An 11,495-nucleotide genomic window follows, 5' to 3' on the forward strand; every position below is an offset into this window, starting at 1 on the left:
GCGGCTACAAACAGCAGGAGAGCAGGACAACAACAACACTACGACTCTACGACACTACAGCTCTACAGCACTACGAAGCACGAAGTACAGCAAATACAGGCGTCGTATAGGTCATGCTCGGCGCCATTGCTATTAAGCCACCAATAACGCATGGACCTGATACTTAGTTTTTAGTCTTTTAGACTCACAATGCAATTACCTACTCGCCCAGCCGGCCACGAATTGCCGTAGCTTTTCCCTGTGAGAGGTAGAGTGCTTTGCTCAGGTACTCACCGGTACGGGCTCGTCTACTCTTTACAGCATAGCACCGCTAGGTACCGGTACCGATGCCTCGCACGCCAGGGGTGAGGTTATATGCGAAGTACTTGTACCGGTACCTCGCTCAGCGCTTGGTGCCTAAGGCGTCCAGCACCAACATCCTGTTGCACATCTCTGCGGGAGTTGTCGATCATCAACGGTCAACCCCAGCCAATGCACCACCAACCATGGGCAGTTTGGCACCATATTGGCCTACGGAGTCTTGGGGATACTCGAGTATGCGGGATAGCACAGCGCAGTATTGCACAAATTCACAGCTGAAATATTGCAGTATGGCTTTCGGCAAGTCTGCCAACCGTCTGTGTCGAGTAAAGAGGGTTGGCTTGCCCACCTCTCCACCTCTCCACCTCTCCATCAACTATAACCCACCGTGACTACGACCATAACCACGGCCTTGATGCCTCTCTAGGCCCGATTCCATTTATCACAGGACAGGGAGGCGACAGGAATTTCTGTCCGAGTCGCTCTGCCGGTCGAAGACGTTACGCGTACGGCGAATTGATATTTCAGCCAGATCATCACTATCACCGTCACCAGCACATCCAATCCACACCTGCCTTGCTTCCACCTCGATCTCTCCGCCGTATATTAATCGATCGCGGTGTATATTGCCATGTGTGGATGGCCAGCTCGTCTGCACCGCCCTGCCCTGTAGGATGCATGCAGGCTTAACAGCAATACTGCTAGGAACAAAATATCCAAAGTATGTGCTCCAACCCCAGATTATAAGGGCCCATTGGCCACCGCCAAGAACGCGCCTCTTGTGCCAGGGCTCTGTGGACTTGGAGGCTCGAGACAGTAGCATGAGGCGTTTCCATAATGCCTGTCCGGAATTCATCCATGATGACCCATCACGGCTATTCTAGTGAACTCCCACACACCTGTACTCAGCGGTGCAGAATATTGTGCGCACACCACTGAAAAGGATTGCGTAGTAGCAGTGCATCAGCCACGGCACTTTTATCGTGCTCTCCGATCCTTCTCTGTGATGCTTCTGGACGTCTTCTGATCGTGGACGGCTTCTAGACCAGCCTATTCGAAATCGCTCATATTCGCTTAACCTCCTGTTTCTCTTCCTCTCCTTTGATTTTCACATCATTTATTCGCCGCCTCCAAGGCCATCTCTATAATGGCAGTGATAGTTGGCATTGTGGGGGTGAAACCTGGGGAATAGGGAAAGCATGGGGTTATAGAGTTGTTATAGTATCTGGGTGTCTCATTCAAAGGCTCTGGTCCGAGTAACGTTGGATTCACATGGTGATGCCGGCAACCATTAATATCAAATAGTTGGAAGCGGACCATTATGTGACATCGGAACGCGCATACTTCACAACAATCAGATCGTTACTCTTATTACTGATGTCTTCAATGAGCTCTGACACGTCAGCTTTGGACAGATTTCCTATCCCATTCTTTTATATATTTCACGCAGCCAGCACATGTTTCACCGTCTACTGAGTGCTTCCCCACCTACGTAGCATTCCTCGGAACATAACCATGCTGACACTGCAACTGAGAGCCTGCTTGGCTTTAGCCCTATACCTACCCTCGGTCCACGGATGCAATGACAACTGGCTCAGCAAAAGGGCCACCGGTGATGGCGCAGTCGTCAATGACCAATCCATCGTCCCCAAGGTTATCGATATAGCTCCTTTGGTGGAAGTGCAATTAGGTCAGCTGACGATTAGTGCGAACACTTCGGATGCCGCATCACCTCTTCCTATCGATGCGGCAGCTGCTGCTGCCGCCGGGACGGTCAATGGGACAGTGTTGGTGATCGCCCGGGACAAAACGGTTGCATATTCGGCATATTCAGGACTGAACGACCATGGTATACCCTATCAACTCTTGATCGTTCCCGCCGAAGGGGCAGCACTCCCAAGATTGAATGACTCAGCGACCCAAGGCAATTACGGGCTCGTCGTTGTCCTATCAGAAATCAGCTACATCAACAACAGTACTGGACAGTATCATAGTGCTCTTACTGATGCACAATGGAACGCTCTCTACAATTACCAGCTTGCCTTCGGTGTCCGAATGGTGCGACTCGATGTCGCGCCGTCAATCGCCACCGGAACCGCCTCACTCGGGACCTGCTGCAGCAAGGGAAACCAGACGGTATCCATATCCAACGACAAAGAGTTTACCACTGCTGGCCTCAAGACGTAAGTATTTTATGTCGTGCAAAAGGCTAGTATGGGCTAATATACTCCATTTAGTGGTGCAGGTGTTAGCACTGCCGGCCTATGGCATTATCCCGCTAACATCACTGATGCCTCTATTGCTACTGAGTTCGCACAGTTTTCTGCAGCAGCCGCTGATGGATTTAAAACGAAGTCTACCGCAGGTGTGATTAACAGGATCAATGGAAGGGAACAGGTATATCTCATCTCCAATAATATGAATGCTGTGCTAATCTTGTCAGATGGTTTTCTTTATAGGATTTTCAACCGGGTGGAGTTTGACGTCGAACTTGTTGCAGCATGCATGGATTAATTGGGGTACCAGAGGACTTTGTGAGTATCATTCTTTCGAGATTAGCCACATGGGCCCACTAACATTTACAGACGCTGGTTATCGCCGAGCAATGATGTCGCCACAAAGTATGTACCCTCCTTCCTTGTGGTATATTCATTGTTGAAAGTCCAATTGAGCTTCTGCATACCATAGAGGAAAAGTGTATCCTTTTGTTCTCTTGTCACATGCTTCTTGGCACCTCTTGGGCCCCAGCTGACTGAACTTAGTTGACGATATGTTTCTGTATGAAGTCAAGTTGAATATCCTACCCACTTAACTAATTTACTTAATAGTGAAACCCCGATTTTCGACAACCCCACGGAAAATTTTAGACTTACCGCTGAGGATATGGAGGGCCATCTCGAGTGGCTCCCCACACTGACGAAAAAACTCAACGCTGGCAGCGACTGGTTCCTGGAGGTTGGCCACAATGGCAACGGGAATATTGAGGTTAGTATATAGCTGAGCCTACGTTGTAACCTCTCCCAACTAATTATATATGGGCAAATAGTCTGTTAATGCCACTGACACGACTAATACTCTATGTAACCCTGGACCGAGTGAGTATTTGACGAACAAACTCTGGTCTATCCTATCTATATCACGTGACAATCCGAGACTTTGCCCGCTGGTGCAGCGCGAGGTATCTCTGGATAAATGCTCAAGACTAACTGTATATAGTCGAATATCCCGACCAAATTGATACACCGCTTGAGTTCACAAAGCCTCTTGGTTCCGGTACCAATCTATACCCCGCCACCCCAACCGCTTATCCGAAGTACTCAAGGGACTGCACTGATAGCGACGACTTGCTTTGGTGGTGGGAGGATACTACCAACCTCAATGCCTTTGCGCATCTTTCCCACACCTTCACCCATCAGGACGAGAACAATGCTACCTACTCAGATGTCTACAAGGAAATTACCTGGAATAAAGCTTGGCTTGATTCTGTAGGTATATCAGCAGCCGAGAAATTTAGCGCCAGTGGCATCATCCCACCAGCTATTACTGGTATGCATAACGGAGATGCGGTAAGAGCTTGGGCGGATAGTGGAATAAAACACGTTGTGGGTGATAATACCCGCCCGGTGTTGATGAATCAGGTACACTCCCGCTGGCTTTCTTTCTCAAATTTCCTCGATTAACATATTTCTAAAGGAAAATGAGCATTGGCCCCTTATATCGACAGTCGAATCGAACGGCTACGCAGGAATCCAGATCACCCCACGATGGGCTAGCAACATCTACTACAATGTGGGTAATTTCCGTTCGCCTCTATGGTCCCAAATTGACGTTTTCCTCTAGTGTGACTTGCCGGCATGCACGACAGCGGAATGGGAACAGTTTTCCGCCGGAAAGGGCAATTATGCAGACCTTCTTGTGTTAGAGAGAGACAACAATGTGCGACATCTATTAGGCTTGCATCATGATCCCCACATGTTTCATCAAGCCAATCTGCGGTGGGCAGATGTTGAAGAGTCTACCGTTAACGGCCGCAACGGTCAATACTCTCTGTTGATGGCGTGGACTGAAACGGTGGTGGTTGAATTTGTTCGACTGTGAGCCTTCCCAAAGCGTATCATGACACTGTCAAATGCTAACATTGTCGAAGTGTAAAATGGCCCTTGGTCTCGCAAAAGCATGACGATGTGAGCATGACTCGATAATCCTGCATATCCATTTGTCATACATACTTACTTGCAACTAGCTCGCAGCCACATTCATGTCTCGAATGAACAGAGACGCCTGCCGGCCGAATTTCAGTTGGACAGTTGATTCCAAGTCGCAGACCATCACTGGAGTCACAGTTGGGGCCATCGGCAACAGATGCAAAGAAAAGATTCCCCTCACCCTCCCCGGGCCAGTAACTTCCCTTCAGGGTGCGACGAAGGAGCAACGCGGGTCTGATCCTTTGACGCTCTGGGTCACATTGTCCGGCAAGCCTGTAACATTCACACTCGCCACACCGATACCATTGTCCGCAAAGTAAGCAAGTATAATATCGGAAGGATTGCATGTGCGAGAACGGGTACTAGAGCATATCAATCTATCCCATCACCAGCATCTCTTTTCGCTTGTAGCTCTATCGATCTGCATTTGGCATATCTTTGAAAAGTTTCCTTATAATAATAGCATAATAGATTGGACATGTTCCCCTTTAAGACGCCTACGAGCCGCCTTTGTATAGCCCCTACAAGCTGAACAACCACTCCCAAATACTTTATATCAAATCCTTCCAATTTCCTCCGCCACACTGGGCAAACTCAAAATTCCAACCTCCGACCCTCACTGGTCCAAGCTTCTCAGCCCATCCCGCAAGCGCCGGCTAAATTCTCCGTGGCGTCCGTAGGGCCCGCTAGGAAGGAACCCAAATGCAAAACCTCCTGCATATTAGTCCGCGCCCGGGCTCGATTAGCCCATACGGCTACATCACTTCATCGATCATCTCTGAAACTAGAGCTAATTGAGTAGCAGCCCATCATTCAACTTACTGTCCAAATTGTTATAATCGACGCCCTTCTGCCGTGCTGTAGGGACCTCAGCAGCGCCTAACATTTCCGTCCTATCTCTATAGAACAAGTAAGATTACGGAGACGAACTGGCTTGGTTCGAAGGGGTCTTTCTACTCAAGGGGAGAGGAGAAGAGTATATTAGCCCCTGTTAAATGGGGTATTCTACACTACCCCGAAGATCTCAGCCTTTTTTGTCTTGGCATTTTAGCCTGATGGTGTGCGAGCCGATTAACGATGTCAACCCTGGTGATGATCATACTGCAGGCTGTTATTGCATATGCCGAGAAACCTCAAGGATATGCTTTAAGGTGTTTAAAACCTGGTCCGGGCCCGATACCTGCCCAGAAATAAAAGGTTTGGCCTTGTTCAGGTTGAGCCCCACGAAGCCTGGGTGTACGTACCTCTGTGGGGGGAGACATGAGAAAACGAGGCCTGATAAATTTGGGATATTCATCAGAACGTGCGGCTATGTCTTCTTCTGCATCCGGAAACATGTCAACGGAAAAAAAGATTTCCAGCACTTGGGGTACCTTGCTTGAAGTCGGGAAACTCTACCGGTTCCTGTTCCTGGCGGAAGAGAGTATCCGAGTGACAAACTCCCATGAACGAGCTTTTATGACTGTTGACACTTTTTACTGGCTTAGGGGCCAGATGACAAGAGCAATTACGCGTCCTTTCTCCCGAGGCTATTACTTGCAAATTGACCTGTGGGGAAGCCAATCTCAGCCTCATGGTCCCCAAGATGTTGTCACACGGGGTTCTGAGTGAGTGCTGGGAGGGAGCACGCCCATAGCATAAAGCGAAGGGTTCCTGGTTGATCAGCAGCTCAGGTGTCAGAACGGCAGTCGTTAGCAGCCCACCATGTCCTCTGGAGGGATCTTCCAACACGACCAACACGACCAACAGCAATATACACCAACTCCTGAACCCTCCAATCCTTTTTGGAGCTTTCGCTTCAAGCTCATGGCAATAACTACTGTTGTAATTATGGCGCTGGTAGTAGTAGGCGTGGTTATCCTTTCCCGAGAGATGCGAGCTTCTCATGCTGGGCAGCGAAGCACCCCACAATAAGCACATAGTCATTCAACAGCGCGATATATCTCTCTTGCTCAAGATGGGTACACGAATACTTGGCAACATGGACCACTATACGCATTCAACGGGACAAGTTACTGCCGCGTATGTCGATACACGAAACCGGCATGTTCCTCTGATGAACAAAGATGCTTCTGCAGCAGCATTGTTAGCCTACCGTACCGCGTCAGGATCGGAAAAAAGTTTCCCTCCAGTAATTTGCCGATGCGGGCCGTTGGAACCCATATTTAGACATGCTGTGTCTGGTTTTGGAGAATGCCACGCAAGCAATGGGTTGAAATACGAAGAAGCTCTCAAATATTCTAGAAGCAACTCAACAAACGCCTCGATCTCGTGTCCAGGCCTCGGCTTTCGTGGCCCGATCTAGATCGTGTTGTTACATCGATGGTGGCGGCGGTGGCTGCATGTCATCCAGAAGAGCGATGTCGTGCTGGTTGAGTCTATATCTAGACAACAGCTCGCACTGCAACTCTGTCAGGGGCTAGAATTTGGATCTGGCGGACATCGTGGGTGGCGTTGATGGCTGAGTGTAGCGTAGAGCTTATAGAAAGTCGGGAAGATCTAGCCAAGTTAGTGTGGTCGGAAGCGGATGCCATAATTACTTAGAAGCGAATCTTTTTGCTTCATTCTTCTCTGCCAACGACCCAACTCCAGCCACAGTCGGCCGAGTTAGAACATGTGATTGCACGTAAGAGCTAAGGCACTATCACCAATTTTTTTTTTACATCAATAGGTCTGGAGGATTCCCTCAATCCATCAAGGTGGTAGGCCTCGTATAATTAACTGATGGGGTGGATTATCTTTCTTGCCGTCAAACACAATCAACTAATTCAGCCTATAACGGCGCATATAGCCTGCGTCCTCCTCATAGGCGAGAGATGGCGATTCAGAATACCATGAGGAACGCCATCACAGCTTGATTCGATGCTCTCAGGTGTACGGCAGCTTCAAAATGCACTTCGTATGTTTGGATTCCACATGCATGTGGCGAGATGATGTTGAGAATATTGACACCACCTGATCATTGAGCCCGGTTTGTTGCGATGAGCAGAGCAGCGAACCTACAGAAGGTTCTATTCAGCCAAAATACCGAATCTGACGAAGATTCAGGGACTTTGCGATGTGTACGTCACCCCAGGAAAAATTTCTTTCCTGAAATTCGAAGACAAATACTTTCCCAGAGAGCCGTAAGGTCAAAATGGTTGCCGCCCTCGACTGTAAATATATGCATCAACAAACGCAATACATAGGTTCGCATATGCGCCAAGGCGCATCATATGCAAGCCATATAAGTGAAACCCTCCCTTCCTCCCGGATGTAACAGTGAAAATTCCCTGCGGAAAGAATTTTTCTGTTGTGTGGGCTCTGACTGTGAGTTTTCGAGTCGCTGTGCACCACTATATCGATTTACAGGTTCTTCCCTGACCAAGTTCTCGGAAACTTCTTGCCGCCACGCGTCCTCCAGCTGGGGGGTTGAGACGCCGGCCATCCTTGTTATTGTGGGGTATTATCCAGTCGTCCACAGCGTTCAGAAGCACTGATTTGGCCAACATTTTCTTCGGCTTCAGCAACCAGAGGCCGAACAAAGCTCGGCGTCGCCACCACCTCTGAGGGACCTGGTAAAATATAGATTGAAGAAGGTTTAATTCACAGCCTTCAGAATGCACCATGTCGTTCCACTCATGACCATCCTCAGACGTCGTCTTCTCGTGCGGGACGGGTGCGAGGGCCGATAGGCAGAGAATGGCCGCCACATATGTGTGGGAACGGATATTGGGACGAGCCCGGTGGCTTCGGAAACGTGCCATGCACCATCCGAACGATATCAATCGAAGACGGCTGAGGATCCAATATTCTGAATATACGAAGAAGGGTACGATCGACCAGGCGAAATCGAGCATCTTCCAAGATCCCCCACTTTGTTTTGTCAACATATCAGATCTGCGACTGCACTAGCCCACCAGAGATCGATATCGCACAAATAAATCCAGGGAAGCGGCTGAGAGCAGGAGGACCCGTCCAATAAACACTCTATTTCTCCCTGGTAAAGGCCGATCGATGAGCCACACAGTGCCCTAAAGCAGTTTAGCCTTAATTCGAGTATTGTTTGTTTGCAGCAGAACGATCGCCCATTGTCAGATCTCGTGGGATGCTGACTCAATACTTCGTACAGCCTCTTGAGATATGGGGGTGACTCGACGGAGAATTTTGACCATTCAGCCCATCGCTTGGATAATTTTGCCCCCGCGGTCTTGTCCGACGATTCCCCGCAAAATTCCCGGTGTTCTTTTGCTGCGTATGTCATACCGGCATATGTGATTGTTGACAAAACTAGGAAGGAGAATGTCCGATCCAAGGTGCCTGCGTCGATCTGCTTTCAATATGAAATAACTTTGCGCCCGAAATCCAGGACAACCAAGATTTCTTTATACCACGGGATTCAGGGCGGCTATATCTCCCGCGAGACGCCTGCGAAAGGAATAGGCACACTTACCGAGGAAAATGAATCTCTAGGTTGGACCCAGAACCCCACCAATGGTCGACTTCTGGAAGCAAAGTCAGAGCTCTTTGGGGTGCACTCCACATATTCATTGACTAAGATGGCTACCAAGCTATGGGCCATTATTTAGTACTGTGCCTGGGAAATGGGATTCGGCCTTGAGGCGGGTAGTCTAAGTGCCTAATTGGCTTCGGATCAAAGGCATTGGGCGAACAAGAAAATAACATTGAGACCTTGAGACTCCGGCGCACAATTTTGACCATCTGCGGTAGCATAATAGTCGAAGGCGAAATGTGATGGAACATAGCAAGGGCCTGCCCTTCAGTAGATTCTATCCAGCTGATGCTCCGGTAAGTCCTCAGAGGCCTTAAGTCGCAGCCATAGTCATGAGCTCCCCCCATGGAGACGATGGGAAGCCATTTTCAGTCACCTTCCGTTCTGCTCCATTGTGGTAATATTTTGCGTAAAACGCGCGGCTTCAACGGTCCTGAGCGAGTCCTATTACGAGAGGCAATAATCTTAGCCACGGGACGGTCGCTCTGGCAGATATTGCTTAAACTCAGTAGCTAGGCACCACTCCTAAGTCCCAAAATGGCAATGCGTGGGTTGGAGCGCATAGAGCAAAGTAACAAGGCAACATGCCCGATTCTTCGCAAAATTTCCGTGCGTGCATTTCAGGGGCTTCTAGAAACAGCCTTCCAATATATCATGCCTTCGTGCAATATACCGCGAAAATTTCCACGGCTGAGCGGCAATGGGAACCTAGAGTAGAGCCATATTGGCTTCACCCGGTACCCAAGTTTATCACGCGAGAGAAACACGTTCTTGCGAGGCTTCCGTAAGACGCAGAACGCCTCCCACGTAAAGTTCAATGCAGGAGTATAAAGACATGTTAGGTTGAAACCGATAAGAAATTTTCCAGCGTATCTTCAAATCATTTCTGTGCAGGGATAAATCCAACCATGCCTTGCAGCACCACATCTTCTGGCGCCTCAACCCCAGGAGGGTTTTCGTCTGGATCAGATAGCGGGTTTGTTGATACCCCATTCACCGAGAGATCAATCCTGTTCGACGATCATGATATTCATGTTGCGGTCCAACAGTCGACGAGTGACCAACACATACTTGTTGTCGGAGGTTGTGGATTCATCGGGTCGCACACAGCGTGGGAATTGGCGAAAGCTGGATATAACGTAGCTATTTGCCCATCACCCTCATCATCAGAATGAAACTAAACGTCATAAATGCAGGTAATAATCATCGACAACTTGAGCAATGCCTTCAATTCTGTTTTCCACAGGTTGGAGGCCATGGTTGCCCACCACTATGATACTGTCAAAGTCGGGAGTCGGCGGCCATCGCTGAAACTATATGAAGCCGATTTCAGAGATACACAGACGCTAACGACAATACTCGAGGCGTACGAAGTTCCACTTGGATTCGGCGAATACCCAGAAAACCGTCGCCGGTCGAACATCTCCGGGGTCATCCATTTTGCAGCGTTCAAAGCTGTGAGCGAAAGTATCAAACATCCCCTCAAATACTACGCAAACAATGTTGGTGGCCTGATCGACTTCTGCAGCTTGCTAGGTGACTTCGGCATCAAGAACTTCGTGTTCAGTTCTTCAGCGACTGTGTACGGGACTGTGGCAGACATAGGGATACCGCTGCGAGAAGAGTACTGCAGCCAAACAAAAACCGTGTTCCATGATGACGATGGCTTGAAGAAGGTGGTAGAATCTGGGTCCACAGGCTTGACGAATCCATATGGTCGAACAAAGTGGATGTGCGAAGCCATCTTGAACGACTTAGCACACGCAGACCCCGAATGGACCATCACAGCGTTGCGTTACTTCAACCCCATCGGTTGCGACGAGTCCGGCTTGCTAGGTGAAGATCCCCGCGCCGCGGCCACAAACCTCATGCCGGTCGTCTTGCGAGTAATCACCGGTGAATCACCAGTGCTGAACATCTATGGTGACGATTATGACACCCATGATGGAACTGCGGTCCGCGACTACATCCACGTCACCGATCTGGCATTGGGACACCTTGCAGCGCTGAAATCTCGTGCTGCCCAGGGCTTCCGGGTGTACAACCTTGGAACCGGACAAGGGTACTCTGTCCTAGACGTCGTCGCGGCCATGGAGCAGGTGTCGCAACGAAAGATCCCCACCAAGCTCGTGGGCCGGCGAGAAGGAGACGTTGGGATGTGTGTTGCTAAAGCAGGCCGTGCCCGGGAGGAGCTGGGCTGGCGGACAGAAAAAAGTCTAGAGATGTGCTGCCGCGACATCTGGCGCTTCCTGGAGCGTGCAGCGACTGAGTCGAATGCGGTTTTATAGATTTTGGCATATGCGTATGATCATTTGGCGTCGATGGCAGGAAAATGAGTTCACCCCGTGAGACCAAGAGCGAGATTTGGCCTCCTGTGTCTTAATGTTTTGGAATTGGCTGCTGTTTGGTGGTGCTGTTGACGTTGTTGCTGCACTCTCGTTTTTTCTCTCGTTTGTCATCGCATTTTGAGGTTTTGGAATGGAAGTCGAGGTTGAGGG

General features: G+C 49.4%; 2 protein-coding genes across 2 annotated transcripts; both read left to right on the forward strand.

Annotated features, from left to right (window-relative positions):
- Positions 1 to 1,815: 1,815 nt before the first annotated feature.
- On the forward strand, positions 1,816 to 4,825 carry BP5553_02026 (Uncharacterized protein; the record flags this gene model as incomplete). Its single annotated transcript, XM_032010649.1, has 12 exons — positions 1,816 to 2,483; positions 2,538 to 2,697; positions 2,744 to 2,834; positions 2,886 to 2,921; positions 3,063 to 3,078; positions 3,129 to 3,285; positions 3,347 to 3,395; positions 3,517 to 3,938; positions 3,994 to 4,089; positions 4,141 to 4,394; positions 4,448 to 4,484; positions 4,544 to 4,825. 12 exons carry the CDS (start codon positions 1,816 to 1,818, stop codon positions 4,823 to 4,825), a joined length of 2,268 nt encoding a protein of 755 aa, XP_031874703.1.
- Positions 4,826 to 9,905: 5,080 nt separating this feature from the next.
- BP5553_02027 (NAD(P)-binding Rossmann-fold containing protein) lies at positions 9,906 to 11,285 on the forward strand (the record flags this gene model as incomplete). Its single annotated transcript, XM_032010650.1, has 2 exons — positions 9,906 to 10,136; positions 10,194 to 11,285. The coding sequence occupies 2 exons, from the start codon at positions 9,906 to 9,908 to the stop codon at positions 11,283 to 11,285; spliced, it is 1,323 nt and encodes a 440-aa protein (XP_031874704.1).
- Between the last annotated feature and the right edge of the window lie 210 nt (positions 11,286 to 11,495).

The sequence above is a fragment of the Venustampulla echinocandica genome (genome assembly GCF_003357145.1).
Source record: "Venustampulla echinocandica strain BP 5553 chromosome Unknown scaffold_0, whole genome shotgun sequence".
NCBI lineage: Eukaryota > Fungi > Ascomycota > Leotiomycetes > Helotiales > Pleuroascaceae > Venustampulla > Venustampulla echinocandica.